Source organism: Oncorhynchus masou, chromosome 29 (assembly GCF_036934945.1).
Source record: "Oncorhynchus masou masou isolate Uvic2021 chromosome 29, UVic_Omas_1.1, whole genome shotgun sequence".
NCBI lineage: Eukaryota > Metazoa > Chordata > Actinopteri > Salmoniformes > Salmonidae > Oncorhynchus > Oncorhynchus masou.
In genome coordinates, this window is record NC_088240.1 from 63,551,454 (window position 1) to 63,578,124 (window position 26,671).

General features: G+C 40.6%; 1 protein-coding gene across 2 annotated transcripts; it reads right to left on the bottom strand.

Annotated features, from left to right (window-relative positions):
• Positions 1-1,473: 1,473 nt before the first annotated feature.
• Positions 1,474-23,489, bottom strand: LOC135521266 (leucine-rich repeat and immunoglobulin-like domain-containing nogo receptor-interacting protein 1). Of its 2 annotated transcripts, none has more exons than XM_064947191.1 (3): positions 23,255-23,489; positions 4,858-4,974; positions 1,474-4,747 (listed from the first exon to the last, which is right to left on the bottom strand). In XM_064947191.1, exon 3 carries the CDS (start codon positions 4,737-4,739, stop codon positions 2,898-2,900), a length of 1,842 nt encoding a protein of 613 aa, XP_064803263.1. In that variant the 5' UTR covers positions 4,740-4,747; positions 4,858-4,974; positions 23,255-23,489; the 3' UTR covers positions 1,474-2,897. The 2 variants fall into 2 exon arrangements, with proteins under 2 accessions (XP_064803263.1, XP_064803262.1); XM_064947190.1 differs by having other exon boundaries at positions 1,474-4,751.
• Between the last annotated feature and the right edge of the window lie 3,182 nt (positions 23,490-26,671).

Here is a 26,671-nt window from a genome sequence, read left to right on the forward strand (position 1 = left end):
AAGAGCGCTCACAGCAACTCCGGAGTAATAGATATTTAGACACTTTTAGTAAAATACGATAGTTACATAATACAGATATAATTTGGCATCTATTGTTTAGATATAGGCTACTGTATCTGCAGCATATGCCATACTTCTACACATCGCCTAGATGAATTAGTCATTGTCACCTATAACTACATTTATTTCCCTTCTTATAAAATCCAATCAGTAGGAGTTCCACAAAATGATTTCCATAGAAACGTTGACCCAGCATCTTTGTATAATTAATCCAAATTAAAATATATTTGGTAAGTGTAATGCATGAGACTTGAGAATCTTTAATCATGGGGTTTTAGCACCACTCAGTGGCCAGCATCAGGCCAGATAAGGGGAACACAAAGCATCATGGTTATTTTAGCACCTGGAATTCAGACACAAGGGCCCCAATTCAATCAATTATAGGTAAAGAAAAACCGCACTGTGGGTTCATTAAATGTATTAACCATGTTAAAACAGACACACCTAACAAGTTCTTTCTCTTGTGGGCATATCTGTGTAGAGGTGCAATACTACTGTAGACCTGTACTGTAAACCATGAGACCTACTTGAGAGTATATATTTCTCTGGCAAGCTGTTGTAAACCTAAATAGATTTATACCTACAAAAACATTGATTTTCTGTCCTCGCAGTCTTTAATATCAGTGAACATTGCACCTGACAGCACAAGTAAGTAAATAATGCCCTTGGATTTGCTTCCCATAGGGAGCATTGGCTTATGACGCTACAGTAAAACCTTTGGATTCCATTCCATGAGAGGAAATAGTTGCATTAAAACAGATAATGACAGGCCAGGCCTCGGGTTAGCAGCCACCAGACAGACCTATATAACAGATTGAGACATGCAGAGGTAATCCTAAAGGGTTTAAATCTCTGCTCATGCACGTGATTATCATTTTTTTCTGGATTATTCTGGGCAAGGGCAAGAGAGAGAAAATGATTTGCTCTCCATCGAATCCACTTAGAGCTGGTGGGCTTCAAATCAGTCTGGACTGGAAATTGTCAGTGGATCGTGGATCTCCTGAGGTTGACCTTGATGCAGTCACCTTCAACTGAACTAATGAGACAATATACAGCAAAACCCTAATTTACTATTTCCTCCTTTCCGTCAGAAAATTAAGTGTAACAAACAAACATAGCTCTATCAAATAACCATCTGCGTTTGTGCTGAGGCAATGAAACATGTTTTTCTCTGCTCTAATTGATTGAAATGGGTCTGACAACTGAGCCAAAACATTGAGATTATCAACGTACGGTGTCTTATGCAGTGAAGGATGTCTCTCTCATAGCAATTCTTTAACAATGTACTGTATAGTAATTTAAAATAGAGCACAACTCAGATCCACTGAGATGTGTATGTTGTGGCAGACTGAAAAGTTTTGTCATTTCATAAAAAGCTATGGGATATTGCTGAATCAATCCAAGGCAATGAGGCAGGTTAAAGGAGGTTTTTAATAATTTCAAAATGCAAAAAGATTATATTTTACAAATAAGATAGCAAAACAGACTTAACTATAGATGTGTACATCATTTACACTGTTTTGGAATTTTGGTTTGTGTGTACCTACACAACAAGTGTACATGAAAGAAGAGTGGCATATTTGAGTGACACTAATCCACAGGACTAGATACAGCCATAAAGTAACCTAGAGCATGGAAATGTCCACAACCTACATTTGACATTGAATTTCACAAGGTACTGTTCGCCATTACAGTTTATCATTGTTTCTTTAATGGCGAGTAAGATTACTCAGGCACATATTTGCAATACCCTGTGATCGATAATCATTCAGGAAAAATAAACTGTGTCTGGTTACATGTTATACAGTTATATTATCATTGAAGCATCGTTGCTGACTGCAACATCTTACCAAATTATACAGTACGAAATTCCGCTGATATAAAAAGAAAACAACTTGCAAAAAGTTATCTTGAATTCTCTGTATTTGATGTGTGCGAACTATCTTACTTTGTTGTAAAAAATAAAATCGAAACAGGATTTAAAGCTTAAAAGATTGCTTATAATATGACATGGAATTGGATACATTCTTATGTACAGATTATAATTTCATCACCCGCTGGACAGTCATATTCTGATAACTAAATAATACTCCTGTCCCCAAAACAACATGAATTTTCGTAAACTAGAGGCTAGTCAAAAAGTGAGCCATGAAATGTTACTGTACAGTGAAACTGATTTATCTACAGTATTTGAATATAGCCTAGTACAATATTCTATACATCTATTATAACTATATAACTACAATCATGTGTTTGCATATTATTATAGTTTCATAGAGCCTTAAGCAAATGGTGAGTATGCAGTCTCTGAATGGATCCTCTGTGGATAAGCTTAAATAGTTATCCTCAGGTCAGAGGGCAATGCTTGGTTGACCTGTATTGGCAAGTTGACACATGATATCCACACTTACTATATATCTGTATATCAGATCCACCAAGCACACCTGATATGAGTGAAACAAACCTTGACCCTTTAAGAGCATTCCTTATACACATGAACATGTATAATATTTCATATCATCATGTAGTAACGGCAAATTCGTTTTGTAGCACTGTAATTGTAATGTTGAATAAATACTTGAATAAAGAAAATGACACCATTTTTTAAAAAAATGACAAGAGTTCAAATAAACCGGCTTCGAGACAACCACTGTTCATTATTTTCTTCTCCAAGATATTTAGGATGATAAGTCATCAGATATGTATAATTTCTGTATGTTAAGGGTGCACTGAGGATCTAGCTTTCTGAAGGCAGACCGTGGCCCTGTGTCCTTGTAGAGCCTTCACCCTCATGAGGTGACACAGCCAATGTGTCCCAAGTTCTCTCCCACATAACCTTAGATAAGCTTCATGGTGAACTTGCCAGCATCCCCTCCACCCCCTCCCCCTCCCCCTCCTCCTACCCCCATTGAGGTACGGGGCACATAGTCGATGGTGGCTGTGTGTTTGATTTGCCCCTTGCTCTGGCTCCAGAAGAACATGAAGACGAAGCAGATAGCCACTGAGCTGAGGAAGGACAGGAAGCCCATGGTGGTGGCGATGATCAGTGTCTTGGCATCAAACGGGTACTGGTTGGCCACCTGGGCAGAAGAGTTGGCAGTAGGGGCATGTGAGGACTCTATCCAGCCTTCGTCGGTGAAAAATGGCATGGTGCGGTTACGTGGGAAACCCTTCACATAGAGGCTGACATACAGGCTGTCGTTGCCAGCTGCGTTGCCCGCCGTGCACTGGTATGTGCCGCTGTCCTGAACCTGGGCATAGCGTACTTCTAGAGTCCCATTGGACAACACCCTGATGCGCCCCGTAGTGGAGAGTGGAATCCGCTGAGCTGACAACCAGGTAAAGGAGGGCATTGGGTCACCATCTGCCTTGCAGGAGAAGAGCACCGTAGTGCCCTCCTCCACCCTGACCTCCTGGGACCTGCGGTCTACAATGCGGGCCTGCCGGCAGGTGAACAGTCTCGGGAGCTCTTTCTCTGAGAAGTCCCGGAATTCCCGCTCTCGCACCATGTCCGGGGTGGAGCAGGTGGGTTGGCGACCGTCAAAGTTCAGGCGCTGTCGCCGGCGGACCACCCAGAGTAGTCGGCAGTCGCAGGCCAGGGGGTTCCCATCCAGCCGCAGGACCTGCAGATTCCCCACCGAGTGGAAGGCACTGTCCTCCAGTGTGCTGAGCTGGTTGGATGTCACGTTGAGCAGACGGAAGTATGCCAGCCCCCTGAAGGCCCCTGGCTCGATGCGGAGCAGGTTGCCCCCAGCCAGGTGCAGTTCCTGCAGCCGCAACAGGTCCCCCAGCAGGTTACCCTGGATGGCTGTGATGGGGTTGTAGGACAGGTCCAGGTAGCCCAGGTAGACCAGGTGGCGCAGTGCCTGGTATGGAACAGCACTGAGATTGCAGCTGCTGATGACCAGCGAGGTGAGGTTGAGGCCAATCAGGCTGTTGCTGGCCAGCTTGTCCAGCAAGGGCCAGTGGGAGATGACGAGGCTACGCAGCCGATGCAGGCGGCGGAAGGCATTGTTGGGCAGCGCCGAGATGGTGAGGCGGATCATGCGCAGCCGAGTCAGGCTCTGGAGCTGGGATAGTGCCTCGGTGGGGATGGAGGTCAGGTTGCTGCGGTCCAGATTGAGCTCCTGCAGGTTCTGCAGGCCGGTAAAGGCCCGCTGGGAGATGAACACCAGGTCATTCTCCCCAGCCTCCAGCTGGTGAAGGCTCACCAACTCACGGAAAGTAAAGTCCAGAAAGACCAGGATCTCATTCTCACTCAGGTCCAGAAAGCGCAGGCTGGGCAGTCCGGAGAAGACCCCCACAGAGATGATCTTGAGGTGATTGCTCCTAATGCACAGGGTCTTGAGGTTCTGCAGGCCCTGGAAAGCCTCCACTTCAATCATGGCAATGAGATTGTCACTAATGTCCAGATCCTCTAGCTGGGTCATGCCAAAGAACTGGCGACGACCCAGCGTCTTCAGCTTGTTACGAGATAAGTTGATGCGCTGGGTGCCACTAGCGAAGCTCTCAGACACAGAAGTCAGCTGCTTGTCAGAGCAGTTAACTTCTAACGTCTCAAGCCGACACACACACCTGGCAGGGCAAGGCCAGGGGAAGTCCCCTGCTGACACGCCCAATAATCCACACTGGAGCAAGATGCTCCATGCCCCCCATCTGACAACAGACTCCACAAACATCTTGCCTCCTGCCTAAAAATGGAAACAAAAAGGTTATGAGCAGTCATGCTAACTCACAATGCCATAACAGATGAAAACAAAGGTCTGAATATATTTTAGTATTTGTTAAGGAACTTACCGATTTACTATGAGGATGCAGGTTTTCATAACCAGTGGTGGTCAAGTTGGGATCAGACTTGAGTTAAGTCTTCTATAAGAGATGATGTTCTGTGAAAAACATGCCCTTGCAAGTGGCCTAGAGAGACAAAAGAGACAGGAATTAATCTCCCCCCCAAAAAAACAAAAGCAAGGATTCTTTGTAGCATTTGTAAATCATGGATTGCAAATGCTATATTTATGGACAAAGCATAAGTTTAACATTTTGCGATAAACCTAAAACAAAAGTGGTGAATTTGAGAGTGGAATCAAGACAAAAAAAAAATGTATTAAAAAATCCACATTATCAACGTCAGAGCATAATTAAGGTACTATTCAGAGCAGATGTCCTAATTACTATCGACCTACATCTCTGTTTAATACAGAGAACATCTCTACTAATTGATTACCAAATAATACATTGTTTACCACTTTTACTCTGCAACTTATATCCTCAGTCTAAGCTGCAGGCTAAAAGGTAGTGATAAGGTAATGAAACACACGCCCATGACCATGCCCCATCTTGATCTGCACAAAAAAAAAAAAATCCTCATTAGTGCATCCAGACCTATGCTCACTGATTCTAAAAACCCTGATGAAGGCCAGTTCAGATGGGAGCTGTGCCCCCTGGCCAGACATCTGGATTAGGCAGGCTATCTGTGGTCAGGGCCAGTGACACGTGACATGCGAAGGCAGATGTGCGCACGTAGGCTATACAGGACCAAGTTGAGAAGGTTGAGTAGGGAATAGTCTAACATTCCCACAGGGGCACATCCTACATACCCCAAGAAACAAAATGGTTTTGTCGTACTGTGCAGTCTCCTTTTCAATTAATTAAGCAGGACAAGAAATTAGGGAACATTTTCAACTACACTGTAGTAAAAGGGATAGTTCAACACTTTGGCAATTAAGCCCTCTCTTCTACTTACCCAGAGTCAGTTGAACTCATGGATACAATGCTAGCAGCTACTGTAGACTTCCAGTCATTGCACTAACGCTAGTAAGCAATAGCTCCAGAAACTACCTTTGACTTCCTTTAAACTGCACACAGACACATACATTTTTTCATTTGTAGAACAAAAAGGCTTAATTGCCAAAATCTCAAACTGTCCTTTTAAGTACAAATATCTAAAATATAATATGACATACATTTCAGCAACATTTGTGATTCAACTATGGTGCAAATCAGATTTTGGGAATGCTTTTAAAAGTTTTAATCCTGATGATGACGACTAAAGCACTGACTCTTATACCCGACACAAATGCCAAAAATATTAGTTGTAACTGCAACTGCATTTAGATCTAGCCCTCAAAGCACCAAAAGGCTCAATCTAAATCGACATCATCAAAAGCAGTGGTGTAAAGTACTTATGTAAAAATACTTTAAGGTGCTACTTAAGTCATTTTTGGGGGTATCTGTACTTTACTATTTATATTTTCGACTACTTATACATCAATCAATATTATACTTTTTACTCCATACATTTTCCTTGACACCCAAAAGTACTTGTTACATTTTGAATGCATAGCAGGACAGGAAAATTGTCCAATTCATGCACAGAACATCCCTGGTCATCCCTGCCTTTGATCTGGCAGACTCATTAAAGATACATGCTTCATTTGTAAATGATGTCTGAATATTGGAGTGTGCCCCTGGCTATCCGTAAATTTTAAAAACAAGAAAATTGTGCAATTTGGTTTGCTTAATATAAGGAATTTATACTTTTACTTTTGATACTTAAGTATATTTTCAACCAAATACTTTTAGACTTTTACCCAAATAGAAATTTACTGTGTGCCTTTTACTTGAGTCATTTTCTATTAAGGTATCTTTACTTTATCCACCACTGATCAAAAGTTAAAACCTGAATAAACAAAAGTAAAACAATCATGTTTTTGCTGATATCTTGTAAATTAATCCAATCAGTTTACTAATTGTGGCATTGCATTTGAAAAATTGGCCCCAAGATCCAACTGAAGAAAAAAACATTCACTAGCTGACAAAGGGTTGTCAGGCACATCAAGACTTATGAAGGAGGACTATGGACCGATCCATTGCTGTGATTTAACTACTGCTTAAAACCAAAATACAAGTAAATATGGGTACAATATAGCTTGCAATTATTTACCGTTACCATATTTCTTTGTTCATGCCCTTTCTAAAATATATCATATACTACTCTAAAAATGCTGAACATCTACAATCCAATATATCAAATGAATATGCATATGATGACTAATACATCAATATTATAAATATACAGTGCTGAGCTCAGTCAAACCTGCGGGAGCTGCGGTCTCTCAGTCCAACATCATAGAGACACTTTCTCACTCTGTCCTTCCTCGACACAGCCTTATCACTGACCGGCCAACTTGAAATCAGTCCCAGGGTGGCTTGTCTCATCCCTGCTATTCCTGAAAACGGTCTTATAGCGACTAGAAGGGCTGACTCAACCCATCCACTTGAGCTCAGACGCTTGGAACTGCTTGAGCCATTCTAACACCATAGTGCAAGCTAACATAAATGAACTGTGTTGATCCCTCAGTGTGGACTTGTGAGAGACAGAGACTGGCAGGTGCATGACATCACGGCAAGAAGCTAGGTGGTCCGAATGAGGCAGGGCTGTCAGAGGTTGAGCCTCCAGCCACAGTGTTATAGAATTCCTCCTGCTCTACAGTACCAATCAAAAGTTTGGACACTTACTCCTTCAAGAGTTAGTTTATTTTTACTATTTTCTACATTGTAGAATAATAGTGAAGACATCAAACTATGAAATAACACATATGGAGTCATTCGGCAACCAAAATAATAGAAAATGTATTTACATTTGAGATTCTTCAAAGTAGCCACTCTTTTCCTTGATTTTGCCTTGATAACAACTTCGCATATTCTTGGCAATATTTTAACCAGCTTCATGAGGTAGTCACCTGGAATGCATTTAATTTAACAGGTGTGCCTTGTTAGAAAAATTAATTTGTGGAATTGTTTTCCTTTTTAATGCGTTTGAGCCAATCAGTTGTGTTGTGACAAGGTAGGGGTGCTATACAGAAGATAGTCCTATTTGGTAAAAGACCAAGTCCATATTATGGCAAGAACAGCTCAAATAAGTAAAGAGAAATGACAGTCCATCATTACTTTAAGACTCATTACTTTAAGACATGAAGGTCAGTCAATCCGGAAAATTTCAAGAACTTTTAAAGTTTCTTCAAGTGCAGTCGCAAAAACCGCAGAGTGAAGGAAAAGCAGCCAACAAGTTCTCAGCATATCTGGGAACTCCTTCAAGTCTGTTGGAAAAGCATTCCAGGTGAAGCTAGTTGAGAGAATGCCAAGAGTGTGCAAAGATGTCATCAAGAACCTCAAATATATGAAAAATATATTGATTTTTTAACACTGTTTTGGTTACTACATGATTCCATGTGTGTTATTTCATAGTTTTGATGTCTTCACTATTATTCTACAATGCAGAAAATAGTAAGAAAATAAAAATAAAGAAAAACCCTTGAATGAGTAGGTGTGTCCGAACTTTTGACTGGTACTGTATGTCCATGCATACACCATGAAGCTAGATTGCAGCCAATGGTCCTGACCTAGAGGTCAAAAAGTGACCAGACCCTGGGTCAGGAACCTAGACTTCACCCACTTTGGATTCCACAGTCACACGGTATCATATTCCTTTGCATTTATGCTAAGTACATTCTTACGGGTAAAAATAGAATACTATTTCAAGTATTGCTCCAATTGAAATAGTTGAGGAAGGTGTTGAATGAAGTCTGTCCTGGGTGGGTATTCGGTTTGTTATTGTTTTTAACTGGACAGTTGATGGCAAAATGCCTGACTGGCCGATATGTAAAACTTTTGCATAACACCAAAACCCACCCGTCCAAACCTGTGCAGCGGCCAGCTCTTATCTAACAGACAACCACAACGCCAAATGTAAACAATATCAAAGCCAACCTGATGTAACATCCACTCAGACAATTCCATGGCAGATTCACAAACCATGTTTGGTGTTTGGGTTGGATCCCACTGTTGCTTAATTCTTTCAAACATTTGGACTTTGCCACTCAGCTCTCCCCCACCATCACATAAAACTCATCAAGTCCGCTCAGCTGTCATCGTGTTACATCAAACTGTGGACAGATGTCAGAACATTCTGAGTGTCAAAACAGTGACCTTGCAGTGCGTGCCTAGCTACAGAATCCCCATTACTGACTCCATGGAATGACTTTAGGTAACCAAAACTGTGGCTCATGAGCCTCCTCCTTATTTTGACATGACCCACAGCAGAAACAGAGCAAAACAACAACCCCAAACTAAGTTTGATCTGTTTTCTAATGTGATTCATTGTTTTGAAGTGGTATCTGCTCTGCAACCTGACTAGTATTTCCCAAAGCCTTTGGTCTTTCCTACCTCAAGACATATCTTTCCCGATCAGTATTGGCAGGGACACTTAGAGATTATGGGCAAGAAGACCCAATTGAACCGGTGCATGATGTCTAGCTGGGGGCCGCTTTGGATGGGCCCACGAGAACAGTCTTGTGTTCATTCATTGTATTGAAGTCAGTCCTCAAAACAGACACCCTGGCAGACTTTTCCTCCCCTCCCCACATTGGTCACTCTCCAAATCATCATGGGGTTAGAAATAGAATGCACAGTGTAAGCCAGGCTGCACTTTGACACTTGTATAAGTGCTATTCTTAGACCAATTAAGATGGCTGAAATTAAACAACAGCACGGACCAGGGGGCCCAGGTGTGTGCATCCACTCTGTTGAAAGTGTCTCAGTGTGTATATCTGTATGTTTTTATGTGCTAGAAAGACATTGTTTATTGCTCCTGGCACCTGCCCCTGTGTACCAGCCTCTGTGATATGCACCAGAGTTCTACAAGCGTGTATTAAAAGGTTTGTGAGCAGAACAGCTGCTAGGCTGAGGGGGAGAGAATAGCAGTGCTCTTCAGAATGCCAGATTTTTTTTGCCATTGGGTCTGCCAGGGAAAGGAGAAAGGGCTCGTAAACAACCTCAAGTCAAGCAAGCCATTTCTGATTCAATCACTTTAAAACATTTTGTAAAGACAACGTATACCACAATAATATTGCAGTGTGTGTGTGTGTGTGTGTGTGTGTGTGTGTGTGTAGTCCTACGTTAGATAGATTGTGTAATTGCATTACACTAAGCATATAGGGAAGCCATAAAGAAGAGTATGTTTGTCTGGCTGTAAGCTTGCAACTGTGACAAATATGATTATATTAACTGTGTGACACTGTGCCCACATTTGCAATTGCATTTGTTTCATCTGGATTTAATGTGTATTATACAAATGCCTTTTGAGTGTATTTGCAACTTAAATATCTGTGGGTTTTGGAGAGTTTCTGGTCTTTGTATGGTGGAATGTGTGTCTGCGTCGGGATGCTTAGGGTTAGGCGTTATGCATTATGTGTGTGTGTGTACGCGTGTGTGTGCTCTGAATATGTTTGTATTTACATGCTCACTCTTTCACACAGGCAGAAGTGGGTCACTATGACAGCCCACTCAAATCAATCTGGTTCCAGAGACAGTGTTCTGTCGTGTTGCAGGGTGCACTATATTATAATTCTTTATCAAGGCAGTCAGTTAAGTCACTGCTCGCACAAAGTGCACCGTCTGCAAAATTAATAATAGCACAAATAAATGAGAAAAGATAATTGGTTTCAGTGCAGCACTGATGTGACATGCCGAATGAGGTCGTTTTAGTTAATAGCATTGACAGATTGAATCCAACGAGGTACAATGAGAGAAAGAACCATGTCTGACAGGAGGAGATGGATGGTAAACAAGGATTCCAGCAAGCACACTTTAAAAAAAGGTACTTGATTCTTCTGAAGGTGGACTTCAGCAGTCAGGAAACCTTCTGCCTATGGGGAGTATACCAAGAATACATAACAGCGGACAATTGTACTATTCTTGGGTTACATTGGGCTTGTTATAAGGTCTCCTTCAGGCTACACTTTCATTAGAATGTCCTTCCATTTTCAGCATACCCTCTCTGCTTTCACTATTCCAAAACAGCTTTGAGAGGACAAAGAGATCAACCTCTTGAAAGAGAGCCACAACATTTTGTTACGGGTTGCGTTTTACAGAAAAGCAACTACACTACATAATCCTCCACACACCACTGGACAGGTGGAGCTTTCCCCCGTTTGGCACACTTACGGGCTGCTTGCTAATCTGATCAGAGCCAGCCACAATCCTAACTTGATTCCAATAAAGGTAAACAGCTATGGTGGTGCTAAAGCTATAGCGTTGGTCCAATCATGTGGAACGCTAATGGAATGCACATACTGTCCTCTCTGGGTACGGCACATACTGGGGCTGTTATCTCATCCAATAAATGTGATAACCGCGGTTGAGTCTGAAAGAATACATCGTCAAAGAAAGGCGAAGAGACACCGTGTCCATTTCTTTGTGACCTCAGAGTAAGTATGCAGGTTTTTCAACCATGCTTCATTTTGCTCAAATAGATTGGTTGGGAAATTAACAATGAGGTTTTATTATAGTGCTGTGATGTTGTGTTTACATCATTGATTCGTTTAATAAGTCCTCTGATATGCAGAAACACTACAGCAACTTAATCAAATTAAAAGGTAGAATGAAAACATGCATAAACATTAGTCCTAGTCCTTTAGCACAGTCTCTCATAACCACTGCAATTGCGAAAATAAGTAATTTGTTGGTTTCACATGAGCCCAAGGGTATTGCCATTTAAATCTTCATATTGTGACTTTTATTATGTATGCATAATGTTTATGCACAATGATTCCAAATGGGTCTTGTTTTAAGGCTACTGAAATGGCATAAAAAAGAGAATGACAGAAACAATCCTTTGAAATTGTCAACCCAGCACAGAGTTGGTGTGAACAGAATGCATTATCCTCCATAAACAGGTTTTTAAACCAACTCTCCAAAACTAGTGATGGGCAGTTCCATGTAAAAAGCCCTATGAGCATTCACATGTGAAGTTCATAAGAGCACATCAAATTTGGTGTGAAATGAATCCTACGAGAGTCAATATTTCTGGGGGGAAATACATTGTCCACCATTGTCCATGCTAGAAATTAGGAATCAACAAAGGCTTTGATTTCTGGTCAAACAGATGGAAAAGGGGTCTTAGAAAACATCTAACAGAAAAGTCTTAAAAGGTATTAGAATTTTTTTTTTAAATAACAATTTGCCTTCTCTAAGTTTAAGGAATATTGCCTAGTATCATTCAGTTACCAAAAACCCACATAAGTAAAAGTAGACCAACCAATTTGTTTTGTGTTTTTACTAATAACAATTTGGTTCATAATTTATTAAGTGATTAAAATGCATTATTCTGTTAACAAATAGTTAAAAGAATAACCAAAAAGTCTGTAAAAGACTGACTGCAACTAAATGGCTACAATGGATATTCATAGTAGTCAGAAACCACAGTTGGGTCACCTGCTATTGTCCTCCCTTCCACTGGCATACTGTTATGTTCAGCTCACAACTGTTTTCTTTCTGTCAAGTGATGGTCAAAGCAAGAGTTTGAAAACAATCTAGATAAGCCACCTCTTACTGACATCTACCCATGTGCCCCCTCTCTTTCCATTTAGTGTAACCAACTGTGCTGTACTCTGATGTCCAAACTTGAAACATAAAATGTATATGATTGGTACAGATTTGGTCTGGTCAATAGTGATGCATTGTGGGTACAAACCCAGCTAGCACGTAACGTTCTGAGAACCATATGTTTCTTAGAGTTTGATGAGAGTGTGGTTGTCCATTGTGAATGTTTTCAAATTGTTATTTCCATAAAAACTACAAGAAAACATTAGTAACGTTAGAGAATGTTCTAAGAATGTTATTTAAAAACATATACATTCCGTTCTCAGCATCAAAAAAATGATCTATATCCTCTCTCTTTAAGTGTGTTCAGGTGTATTAGCTGTGCCAACTTATTTGCCAGATCTTAATGAGCGCATCTTAAGAAGTGCTTGTTTCCTTTGAAATGGGGTCGGTTTGAATAGACTAAAATGAACAGTTTTGTGTGCATAAACAAACATGTCATGCTACCTCCATCCTGGTGGTGCAGGGGACTAATTCCATGGAAAACAGAAGATTATAGGTTCAATGTGTTCAATCTGTGCTTGGAGTTCAAAAACGTAACCTAAAATAAGATAGCAGTTTATTAAAAGTCTTCTTGAAAAATTCTGTGAAAGTTTTAAAGAAGTTATTCAAGAACCTCCAAATTAACTATAAGAGCTTCAGTAAAACCACCCAGGAAAGATTTCAAGGTACCAGAGTAAAACATTCTCAGAATCTACCTGTAACCTACTGTGAAATAAATGTTCTTAGAACAGCCGAAATGTTAACTTCTGTTAGCAGAACATTAAAAAAAAGGTTTAAGTTATGTTTTACCAGTCAGGAAACACATGGCTTCATTCCAACAACCAATGTGAAACCAAAAACAGTAGTTCCCACAACTTCCAAGGAACCAAACGTGCTAGCTGGGAAGGCCAAATATTTGATGGGTCATATGGATGCATTGACTGGCGAGAATGCAAGAGTTGTTTATCGATAGCACTGAAATCACACACACACAAATTTGGAATCAAATCAAACTTTATTTGTCACATGCGCCGAATACAACAAGTGTAGACCTTACGGTGAAATGCTTACTTATAAGCCCTTAAAACTTCTTATGCGGCAGGGGCAGTATTGAGTAGCTAGGATGAAAGGTGCCCAGAGTAAACGGCCTGCTCCTCAGTCCCAGTTGCTAATATATGCATATTATTATTACTATTGGATAGAAAACACTCTGATGTTTCTAAAACTGTTTGAATGATGTCTGAGTATAACAGAACTCATATGGCAGGCAAAACCCTGAGAAGAAATCCAAACAGGAAGTGAGAAATCTTAGGTTGGTCGATTTTCAACCCATCCCCTATTGAATTCACAGTGGGATATGGATGAAGTTGCACTTCCTAGGGCTTCCACTAGATGTCAACTGTCTTTAGAAACTTGAATGAGGCTTCTACTGTGATGAGGGGCTGAAAAAGAGCTGAATGAGTCAGGTTACGGGCAGAGAGCCATTTCCTGGTCACGCGCATTTCACATGATAGCGACCTGCGTTCCATGGATTCTCTACACACAAAGCTATTCTCCGGTTGGAACTTTAGTGAAGATTTATGATAAAAACATCCTAAAGATTGATTCTATACTTAGTTTGAAATGTTTCAATGACCTGTAATATAACTTTTTGAAGTTTTTGTCCGTTGTTATGCCTGACCTGCACGAGCGTTTGGATATGTGTACCTAACGCACTAACAAAAGTAGCTACTTGTACATAATCGAACAAATCAAGCCTTTATTCTGGAACTGCAATTCCTGGGAGTGCATCCTGATGATCATCATCAAATGTAAGGGAATATTTATAATGTAATTTCTGTTGACTCCAACATGGGGGAAAATTGTTATTTGTTTTCTGAGCACCGTCTCAGATTACTGTATGGTTTGCTTTTTCCGTAAGGTTTTTTAAAATCTGACAAAGCGGTTGTAGTAAGGAGAGGTGTATATACATGTCTAACACTTGAATTTTTATCGACATTTATAATGAGTATTTCTATCAAATGATGTGGCTCTCTGCAATATCACCAGATGTTTTTGGAACTAGTGAACGTAACGCGCCAATGTAAACTCAGATTTTGTTTATATAAATATAAACTTTATCAAACAAAACATACATGTATTGTGTAACATGAAGTCCTATGAGTGTCATCTGATGAAGGTTAGTGATTCATTTTCTCTATATTTGTGCTTTTTGTGACTCCTCTCTTTGTCTGGAAAAATGGAGTTTCTCTTTGGCTTGGTGGTGACCTAACAAAATCATTTGTGGTGCTTTTGCTGTAAAGCCTATTTGAAATCGGACACTGTGGTGGGATTAACAACAACATTACCTTTAAAAACGGTATAAGATACATGTATGTTTGAGGAATTTTCATTTTGAGATTTGTGGTTTTGAATTTGGTGCCTTGCACTTTCACTGGCTGTTGTCATATCGACCCCGTTAACGGGATTGCAGCCCAAAGAAGTTTTAACCAACAGCGCAGTTCAAGAAGAGTTAAGAAAATATTTACAAAATAAACGTAAGTAAAAAAATAAAATAAGTAACAAAAAAATAACAATAACGAGGCCACATACAGGGGGTACCGGTACGGAGTCAATGTGTGGGGGGTACAGGTTGGTCGAGGTAATTTGTACATGTAGGTAGGGGTGAAGTGACTATGCATAGATAATTAACAGCGAGTAGCAGCTGTGTACAAAACAAATGGAGGGGGGGGGGTCAATGTAAATAGTCCGGTGGCCATTTGATTAATTGTCCAGCTGTCTTGTGGCTTGGGGGTAGAAGCTGTTAAGGAGCCTTTTGGTCCTAGACTTGGCACTCCGGTACCGCTAACCGTAGCAGAGAAAATAGTCTACGACTTGGGTGACTGGAGTCTTTGACAATTTTTTGGGCTTTCCTCTGACACCGCCTATTATATAGGACCTGGATGGCAGGAAGCTTGGCCCCAGTGATGTGCTGGGCCGTACGCACTACCCTCTGTAGCTCCTTACGGTCAGATGCCGAGCAGTTGCCATACCAGGCAGTGATGCAACTGGTCAGGATGCTCTCGATGGTGCAGCTGTAGAACTTTGAGGATCTGGGGACCCATGCCAAATCTTTTCAGTCTCCTGAGGGGAAAATGTGTTGTCGTGCCCTTTTCACGACTGTCTTGGTGTGTTTGGACTATGATGGTTCGTTGGTGATGTGGACACCAAGGAACTTGAAACTCTCAACCTTCTCCACTACAGCCCCATCAATGTTAATGGGGGCCTGTTCGGCCCACCTTTTCCTATAGTCCACGATTAGCTCCTTTGTCTTTCTTACATTGAGGGAGAGGTTGTTGTCCTGGCACCACACTGCCAGGTCTCTGACCTCCTCCCTATAGGCTGTCTCATTGTTGTCGGTGATCAGGCCTACTACTGTTGAGTCATCAGCAAACTTAATGATGGTGTTGGAGTCGTGTTTGGCCATGCAGTTGTGGGTGAACAGGGAGTACAGGAGAGGTCTAAGTACATACCCATGGGGGGCCCCAGTGTTGAGGATCAGCGTGGCAGACGTGTTGTTGCCTACCCTTACCAACTGGGGGTAATAATATCCAGTGTAGAATAACAAAAATGTTCTACCTTTGCGTACCTATTCAGTAAACATCATCCATAATTATGCAATTCTGTATAGAATGGTTGGTTGTTTAGAATCAAAACTGGCACGTGCACAACTATGGGGTAAAACAGACAGGGGTTGGCTTAGATTGTTGACAGCATGTAAACTACACTGAACAAAAATATCAATACAACATGTAAAGTTTTGGTTCCATGTTTCACAAGTTGACATTGTTTATACACTGCTGCTACTCACTGTTTATTATTTATGCATAGTCACTTTATAAATTACCTGGACTAACGTGTACCCACACACATTGACTTTGTACCCCCTGTATATAGCCTCGTTATTGTTATGTACATTTCTTATGTTACTTTTTGATTGATTAGATGTTTTATTTTTTGGTAAAAATGTTATTAACTGTAATTCTTGAACGGCATTGTCGGTTAAGGGCTTGTAAGTAAGCATTTCACGGTAAGGTCTACACCGGTTGTATTCGGGCGCATGTGACAAGTAAAATTTGATGTGAAATATAAGATCCCAGAAATGTTTCATACGTACAAAAAGCTTATTTCTCTGAAATGTTGTGCACAAATTTGTTTACATCCTTGTTAGTGAGAGTTTCTCCTTTGCCAAGATAATCCATACACCTGACAGGTGTGGCAAATCAAGAAGCTAATTAAACAGCATTGTCTACAGCACAGGTGCACCTTGTGCTCGGGACAATAAAAGGCCACTTTAAAATGTGCCGTTTTGTCACAACACAATGTCACAGATGTCTCAGGTTTTGCAAATGGCATGCTGACTGCAGGAATTTCCACCAGAGCTGTTGCAAGAGAATTTAACATTAATTTCTCTACCAAAAGCCGCCTCCAACATAAATTTTTGAGAATTTGGCAGTACGTCCAAACAGCCTCACAACCGCAGACAATGTGTATGGCATTGTGTGGGCGAGCAGTTTTCTGATGTCAACATTGTAAACAGAGTACCCCATGGTGGGAGTGGGGTTATGGTATGTGCAGGCATAAGCTATGGACAACAAAAACAATTGCATTTTATCAGTGGCAATTTCAACCCTGAGGCCAATTGTCATGCCATTCATCCCCAGACATCACCTAATGTTTCAGCATGATAATGTACTGTCGCAAGGATCTCTACACAATTCCTGGAAGCTGAAAATGTCCCAGTTATTCCATGGCCTGCAGACATGTCACCCATTGAGCATGTATGGGATGCTCTGGATTGACATGTACAACAGCGTGTTCTAGTTTCCACCAATAGCCAGCAACTTCGCACAGCCATTGAAGAGGAGTGGAACAAACGGCCACAATCAACAGCCTGATCAACTCTATGTGAAGGAGATGTCGCTCTGCATGAGGCAAATGGTGATCACACCAGATACGGACTGGTTTTCTGATCCACACCCCTATCTTTTTTTTAAGGCATCTGTGACCAACAGATGCATATCTGTATTCCCAGTCATGTTAGATTAGGGCTTAATATATTTATTTCAATTGACTGATATCCTTAAATTATTTAAAATTGTTGCATGTCGTGTTTATATTTTTGTTTAGTATATATTTCATCTCCAATGTTTATTGAAAAGAAATACATTTGCAGAATGAAAACTTGTCCTTCAAATACATCATTACAGTTGTTGATTAGCTAGCTAGCACATTTTTGCCATATTAGCATTGACAGGAAATTAGTCAAAACACCTTAAAACAAGACATGGTATCAAGAACAACATAGAACTAGCTGAAACGACTCCCCACATGGCAGCTTCTTATCATTGCTGCTAGCTATCTGGTCATCCAGAATCACAACAACACACCGGCTTCTGCCACAGTAAAGCGTTTGCATTGTTTTTGTGATGTCAGCTGACCTGTCTACAGTACAGATCAAGAACACAAGATGTCATTCTGTTACCATCATTCTGTTACCGTGTGTTAATCCACTTCACTGTAATTCAATAACCAAAATATGTATACAGTGCCTTGAGAAGGTATTCGGCCCCCTTGAACTTTGCGACCTTTTGCCACATTTCAGGCTTCAAACATAAAGATATAAAACTGTATTTTTTTGTGAAGAATCAACAACAAGCGGGACACAATCATGAAGTGGAACAACATCTATTGGATATTTCAATTTTTTTAACAAATCAAAAACTGAAAAATTGGGCCTGCAAAATTATTCAGCCCCCTTAAGTTAATACTTTGTAGCGCCACCTTTTGCTGCGATTACAGCTGTAAGTCGCTTGGGGTATGTCTCTATCAGTTTTGCACATCGAGAGACTGAAATTTTTTCCCATTCCTCCTTGCAAAACAGCTCGAGCTCAGTGAGGTTGGATGGAGAGCATTTGTGAACAGCAGTTTTCAGTTCTTTCCACAGATTCTCAATTGGATTCAGGTTTGGACTTTGACTTGGCCATTCTAACACCTGGATATGTTTATTTTTGAACCATTCAATTGTAGATTTTGCTTTATGTTTTGGATCATTGTCTTGTTGGAAGACAAATCTCCGTCCCAGTCTCAGGTCTTTTGCAGACTTCTTCCAGAATGGTCCTGTATTTGGCTCCATCCATCTTCCCATCAATTTTAACCATCTTCCCTGTCCCTGCTGAAGAAAAGCAGGCCCAAACCATGATGCTGCCACCACCATGTTTGACAGTGGGGATGGTGTGTTGTGGTTGATGAGCTGTGTTGCTTTTACGCCAAACATAACGTTTTGCATTGTTGCCAAAAAGTTCAATTTTGGTTTCATCTGACCAGAGCACCTTCTTCCACATGTCTGGTGTGTCTCCCAGGTGGCTTGTGGCAAACTTTAAACAACACTTTTTATGGATATCTTTAAGAAATGGCTTTTTCTTGCCACTCTTCCATAAAGGCCAGATTTGTGCAATATACGACTGATTGTTGTCCTATGGACAGAGTCTCCCACCTCAGCTGTAGATCGCTGCAGTTCATCCAGAGTGATCATGGGCCTCTTGGCTGCATCTCTGATCAGTCTTCTCCTTGTATGAGCTGAAAGTTTAGAGGGACGGCCAGGTCTTGGTAGATTTGCAGTGGTCTGATACTCCTTCCATTTCAATATTATCGCTTGCACAGTGCTCCTTGGGATGTTTAAAGCTTGGGAAATCTTTTTGTATCCAAATCCGGCTTTAAACTTCTTCACAACAGTATCTCGGACCTGCCTGGTGTGTTCCTTGTTCTTCATGATGCTCTCTGCACTTTTAACGGACCTCCGAGACTATCACAGTGCAGGTGCATTTATACAGACTTGATTACACACAGGTGGATTGTAATTTATCATCATTAGTCATTTAGGTCAACATTGGATCATTCAGAGATCCTCACTGAACTTCTGGAGAGAGTTTGCTGCACTGAAAGTAAAGGGGCTGAATAATTTTGCACGCCCAATTTTTCAGTTTTTGATTTGTTAAAAAAAGTTTGAAATATCCAATAAATGTCGTTCCACTTCATGATTGTGTCCCACTTGCTGTTGATTCTTCACAAAAAAATACAGTTTTATATCTTTATGTTTGAAGCCTGAAATGTGGCAAAAGGTCGCAAAGTTCAAGGGGGCCGAATACTTTCGCAAGGCACTGTATATTTTTTTCAAACTCAAGGTGTCATACATTACATGACCAAAAGTATGTAGACACCTGCTCGTCAAACATTCATTCCAAAATCATGGGCATTAATATGGAGTTGGTCCCCCCCTTTGCTGCTATAACAGCCTCCACTCTTCTGGGTAGGCTTTCCACTAGATGTTGGAACACTGCTTCAGGGACTTGCTTCCATTCAGCCACAAGAGCATTAATGAGTTTGGACACTGATGTTGGCCGATTAGGCCTGGCTCGCAGTCTGTGTTCCAATTCATCCCAATGGTGTTCGATGGGGTTGAGGTCAGGGCTCTGTGCAGGCCAGTCAAGTTCTTCCACACCGATCTCGACAAACCATTTCTGTACGGACCGCGCTTTGTGCACGGTGGCATTGTGATTCTGAAACAGGAGAGGGCCTTCCCCAAACCGTTGCCACAAAGTTGGAAGCACAGAATCATCTAGAATGTCATTGTATGCTGCAGCGTTAAGATTTATCTTCACTAGAACTACGGGGCCTAGCCCAAAACATGAAAAATAGCCCCAGACCATTATTCCAACTCCAACCGTTAGAATTATGCATTGGGACAGGTAGAGTTTCCTGACATCCGCCAAACCCAGATTCATCCATTGGACTGACAGATGGTGAAGCGTGATTCATCACTCCAGAGAACAAGTTTCCACTGCTCCAGATTCCAATGGCGGCAAGCTTTACACCACTCCAGGCAACGCTTGGCATTGCACATGGTGATCTTAGGCTTGTGTGTGGCTGCTCGCCCATAGAAACACATTTCATGAAGCTCCTGACAAAGTTATTTTGCTAACTTTGCTTCCAGAGGCAGTTTGGAAATCGGTTATGGGTTTTGCAACCGAGGACAGGCAATTTTTACACGCTACGCACTTCAGCACTCGGTGGTCCCGTTCCTAGAGCTTGTGTGGCCTACCACTTTGCGGCTGAGCCGTTGTTGCTCCTAGACGTTTCCACTTCCCAAAACAAGCACTTACAGTAGACCGGGGTAGCTCTAGCAAGTCAGAAATTTGACAAACTGACTTGTTTCAAAGGAGGCATCCTATGACGGTGCCATGTTGAAAGTCACTGAGCGCTTCAGTAAGGCCATTCTACTGCCAATGTTTGTATATGGAGATTGAATGGCTGTGTGCTCTATTATATACAACGGTCAGCAACGGGTATGGCTGAAATAGCCGAATCCACAAATTTTAAGGGGTGTCTAGATACTTTTGTAGATATAGTATATCATAGCTGACACCCCATTATTTCTGTAGACATATTTGAATCTTAATTCAGAGTTGTTTTTGGACAACGTGGTCACATAAAACACTGAAGGAGATTTCACTGTCATTCTGTTACCAAACTTTACATCTGCACTGTTCTTCGAGTAAAGGTATTTTTGTAAAATGTTCTGTGGAAATTGATAAAAGTAGTCCTTGTGCATCGAGTAGTGTGGTTTGTTTAACCTTGAAATCAATGTTTGGCATACTATTAAACTGAAATATCATCTCACCAACATTATTTTACAGTGGAATTGCCTTGATGTTAATCCCCTGGACTGTAAGAGTCAAATTGGAGCAGAATGGATGAAAGTGTGCAAGGATCTGTGGCGCATTCTTCCAGGTTCAAAGGGCAACGTCATGCGGTAGAGGGGTCACACTCCCACTACAAAAATGGGCATATATTTTTTTAAATAATTGGGGCCAGATCTTAAAGTTGCAATATGCAGAAATCGTTCTGCCATTTCCTGGTTGCTACAATTTTAAATAGTTTGCCTTATTTTAGTTTATGTGAGAAAGCAAGTAATATATAGAGAATTACTGTACCATATAAACCTCTGTGAGATATCTTTTCAGTAACCAAAAATATTGTATTTTCAGCTGTTTGAAGCTGGTATTCAAAACCGAAAGTAAAAGACACAAAAACTAAATTTAATGAATGGGAAACATAGAAATAACACATATAGAACAGATCTACCACTTCTTAGACTTGCTTTCATTGTGAATGATAGATCTATAACCTGCACTTCTATGTGAATTTGGTCAGGTCATCCAAAATGTTACATATTGTATCTTTAACGAGTGTGTGTGTGTGTGTGTGTATATATCATTGTTTTAGTGCCATACTAACAAGTAATTGTTCAAATATATATTTAATGCAAAAAATTGATTAGTGCTTGATGGAGTCACACCGGCCCAGAAACGGAATAATACATCTTAATTGTATGCATTTAAAGACTCCCATTTGGCTCCATGACACATATTAAAAAGATATGGCCGTTTTTATAGTGGGAGTGTGACTCCGTTACCGCGTGACCTTGCCCCAATGCTTTTAACTAAGCCTGCTATTAAGGATTGCAGATGAAGCTAAAAGCTGCAGCTGAGCAACCTGTCGAAATATATTCTCATCCCTGGACTGTTGGGACTGTATAAACAGCCCTGCCTCACATAACTTTGAAATTAAGAACAAGTCCATGTACATTTCAGTAATGACAACCAAGCAAAACAAAGAAGGCACTGATGAAAAATATTTTCTTGCTTGACCCAGATCAGGTCATGTTGATAATTAAAAGTCAGGACAAATCATTCCCCTAACAAGGATACTGAAATACTTCCTGTGCATAAAGCACCTCCTGATTAAAGTGCCTATTTGGCCAGTCACCAAAAGGTACTCTTTGGCACTCTGCTTTGCCAGTCGCACTTCATTGTTGTGATATTCCCCTTCTTCTGTAATATGCGCCTTCTCTCTGGCTGAGGGAAAAAAAACGTACAAAAAAAATCTACAATCTTTCTCTCTCCCTTGATGAATTATAATTGAAATTTTAATTTATCAGGCTGCAGATGAAAATCAATTATGAAGTTGAAAATCTATCATAAACGTCTAATTATACGTTTTAATGGATATTTATATAATTGGCTCATCCAACGTATTCTAAATGATAAGAACATTTACCAGGCTCAATCAGGATTGCTTTTATATATACATATTAAAAAGTTTTTCCAAGTCACGACCGGAAAAACTTTTCAATCTGCATACTTACATTGGAAGATAAATTAAGGTGTCTAGACTTTGCTTCTTTGACAATATAGCCTAGCCAACCCAGGTATTGTATTTTTGTATATTTATTAATATTACGTTTGTGTTTTTGTTCCTTCCATATTAGGTTGTGGACCTGTTCAAATGTTGAGTCAAAGGAATAAAATGGAAATCACAGTCACCATTTTGGCACTTATTGTGGGATTAAAGTCGAAAGCCATGTCAAGAACTCGTTTGAGCTGGTCTCTGTCCAGAAGCCCACGTTGACCATAAAACTATTACATGGGGTCTAAATTAGGCTGACCCATAAATCAATCGACGCCAAAGGGCGACAACACAAGTCCGCTCCTGTACAAAATATTGCTGCCCACAGGTGCTTAGTTCATATTATTGACAAGTAGACAACAATGCAGATTGGCAAATCAGTAGCCTATGAACTGTCTGATATAAAAACACAATTGCAAAATCAATTAGGGTTACACAATTTAAAATGTACACTGAAAATTGTATACAACGGACGAAAACTCACCAGCTAATGACTTCAATAAAACGTTGATAGTGAAACATTTCCATATTTTACGCACAACTCCAAACGTTCGGGTTCCTTCTCGCCTACGCTTTTCGTGTCGGTTGCTGGTTGATTTATCATGTTTTACAAGACTTTAAAACATATTCCTTGAGAACTTACACAATTTAATTTGTCCTCCTTCATTAATTTATTCTGACTACTGCACCACCCTCTGGGGTAGGATAATTACGCTACGGAAAATAATTTAGGTCGACTACTTTATTATCTTCTGACGCTATCGAAAGCCCGCCTTCTTGCCCTGCTTGTGCTCTTCTGCGTGGTAGTGACGCTCTTGCTCGTTTCGCAATTGCATCCCACAGAAAAATATCAGAATTACCTCAAGCGAATTGGAGGAAAGTAGCCTATTGGTGTACATCAACGAACCAGTCAACTACATGAATGAAACCCTTGTCCATGAGGACATAGTGCAACGACAAAGTGTGTAAGAACGAGTTCATAGTAGGCTACCATAGATGCGCGAATATGGTGGCGAAATCCCTGAGATTTTAGCATTCTGACAGGATTTGTGATGTTATCCACTAGACTGATTGAGTTCTGGAAATGATCCACGACAGTACATTACTACCGCGCCGGCTAGGCCAATATTTGGGAATGATGGGCAAATGTGCACTCTGGTCAGGCAAATATTTTGACTTAGGCAAGACACCAGCTGTATAGAAAATAAATAAATATATAGAAATAAAAAACTATAGGGCAATCACAGACTAAATTCATCCCCTTCAGGGTTCAGTTGGAGAGCCCATGCCTCAAAGTGTGCATACACATGCATGCAATCATTCGTCGATTTGTCACAATAATCCTCACAAAACATTATTTGATATTTTAATTGGCACACAAACATATTGGTATGTTTGATTCTAAACTAAAATTGAGCATTCCTTTTAGGATATACAAGAGATTTATGCTCAAGAAGAATTCTGTCTAGCACAGGGATTTCGCCATCATATTCAAGTGTGGCCAACCTGACAATGCCCTGTGAACTTTACAAGTCAATCCAACTCCCCATTAATGGGATTCGGGCAAACTACTCTGGGTTTTGTTTTAATCTAACACTGTGACTGCTTTGCAGAAAGAAGCCAGATGGGATAGATGTTGGGCCTTGGCTCCCACTAGTAAATGGTAGATTTGGGCTCAACCTCAGTTCCATTTTAATTAATCCTCATCAGTTTACCTGGTGTTCTCTGATTGGAGCAGGACAGCCTTGCGGTTCCTCTCTATGGAGCATAACATGGAGCATCTGCCAGACGTTATGTTCCTGATGAGGAGCTAGAGGAAAAGTGCGCCTGAAACTGAGGCAGGTGCAGAAGGTTATTGCGTTGAACAACACTCATGGCCATGTTCATTTGGAGAGACTGCCTCACAAGGGAAAATGTCAAAGTGTTTAAGGTTAAGTTTATGCATCAACTCCACATTTTTAAGGTAATGCTTAAGGTTAGGCATTAACTCTCAATGGTTAAGGTAAGGGTTAAGGTTTGGGATAGGCTTAAAAAATATATATAGAAAACTACTTTCTATCACTGGATTCAAACATTCAACTTTTGGAATTAGAGGCAGATGCTTGAAGGTGACATTGCTCACTGTTGCCCCTAGTGGCTGGTTTCCAGGTCATCTCCTGATATCCTCGGACATAGATGGACAGCAGAATACTAGAATACTGACTTGTATCATGGGTGACCTGTCTGCCCGGATTGATGTAAAAAAAAATGAATTAGAGATACATTATGTATTGATTGCACAGGAGTCCCACACTCTCCACATGACATTCTGTTACAGTGTTGTTCACTGAGGTGCATCAGTTGGCATTGGTTGCTTTGCCAACACAAAGTAGCTGATAGTCACTTAATTCATTTTAATGACCAGTATGTTACATTTGCTGTAATGGTTGTGAGTAGCCTTTTATTTCTCTGTATCTGAAACTGGTGTGCCATCCATTAGTGATTTGGGAGGACAGTGGCACTCTTGGCAAAGCCCAAAGGACTTTAATTACGTTTGGCCACTGGGGGGAGAATGTCTAAAATGAGCAAAGGGAGATGGAGCCGGTTCTCTATAATTAACCAGGTTCACCTTTACTACCTTATGGAGTTCACTTACTTTAATCGGAATTACAGTAGTACAACAAAACAATCTAGTGGACTACATTAGTGTCGCATACTCCATTTCACATATATCAGACCTGAATGAAATCTGAGAAAACATGATGAAGAATGATTTGCATCATTGTCAAAATATTTATATCAACATTGTTGATTAATGTAGATATATATTTCTAGCCAAAAAAAAACATGTACAGAATAACAGAAAGATAATGTTGTGTTTCATCAGAATGATACCATAAAGGATCATAATCTGTACAATATGAATAATCGTTATGTTTTTCTCTGCGTAGGAAGGAGCCTGAAATGAAGGATGAGCTCTTTCTTGAGGGTTTTTCTTTTTGTAGCGGCTGCCACAGACAGCTGGTCAAAGACCTGCTAACAGGCTCTGCTTGGTTAGCGGCCAGCACTTCGTTTTGTAACCAAGAAGATTACATTGGGATTATTTGTTTTGGGTGGCTCTGATCCATCCTTAAATGTTTTTATATAATGAAAACAAGGGGAAAACAAAAACAAAGCACACTCCCTTCTCCAAAGCAAAACTCAATAAATTAATTACATGTAAATGCTAATCTCAGACAAACATGTAATTAGTAAAACATTGTTGTGATGAATTCGTTAAATGTTTTTGCAAAACAGAATCATGTGTTGGTAATGTTGCTTGATTGATGTGGATAATAGATTCTGGGATACTGGGAATTTGTGAAAATTGCTTTTGTCTGTTATAACAGTTTGACCACCATTTAAATTTGAGATTTGAGTTTAAAGTCTATAACAGACCAAACCAACCAACTAACCAAGTAAACAAACAAACAACACACACACACACACACACACACACACACACACACACACACACACACACACACACACACACACACACACACACACACACACACACACACACACACACACACACACACACACACACACACACACACATTAGTAACTGTGGTGCATGGAATTTCATATGATGTCAAAGGTCATCCTAATACTATTCTGTGGATCAAAGCATGGAACTCCAAATAGACCTATCAGCTTTTAATCCCACAGTGAGGCCTCAGCTGCTGTTTCTTGTGGCTCTGCTTAGCTCCACTAATGAACAGGCCCATAATGCAGAGTGCTCGAGTATTCTTTAAAATATTGGCACCGCTATAAAGTGAACGTTACTTAGCTACAGTCTCCCAGCTCATTTCATTTTCTCTTCTGCATAGTGTGTTTGACCCTGGCCTAAAAATATGCTTTGGAGGCCGAAGCATGAGGC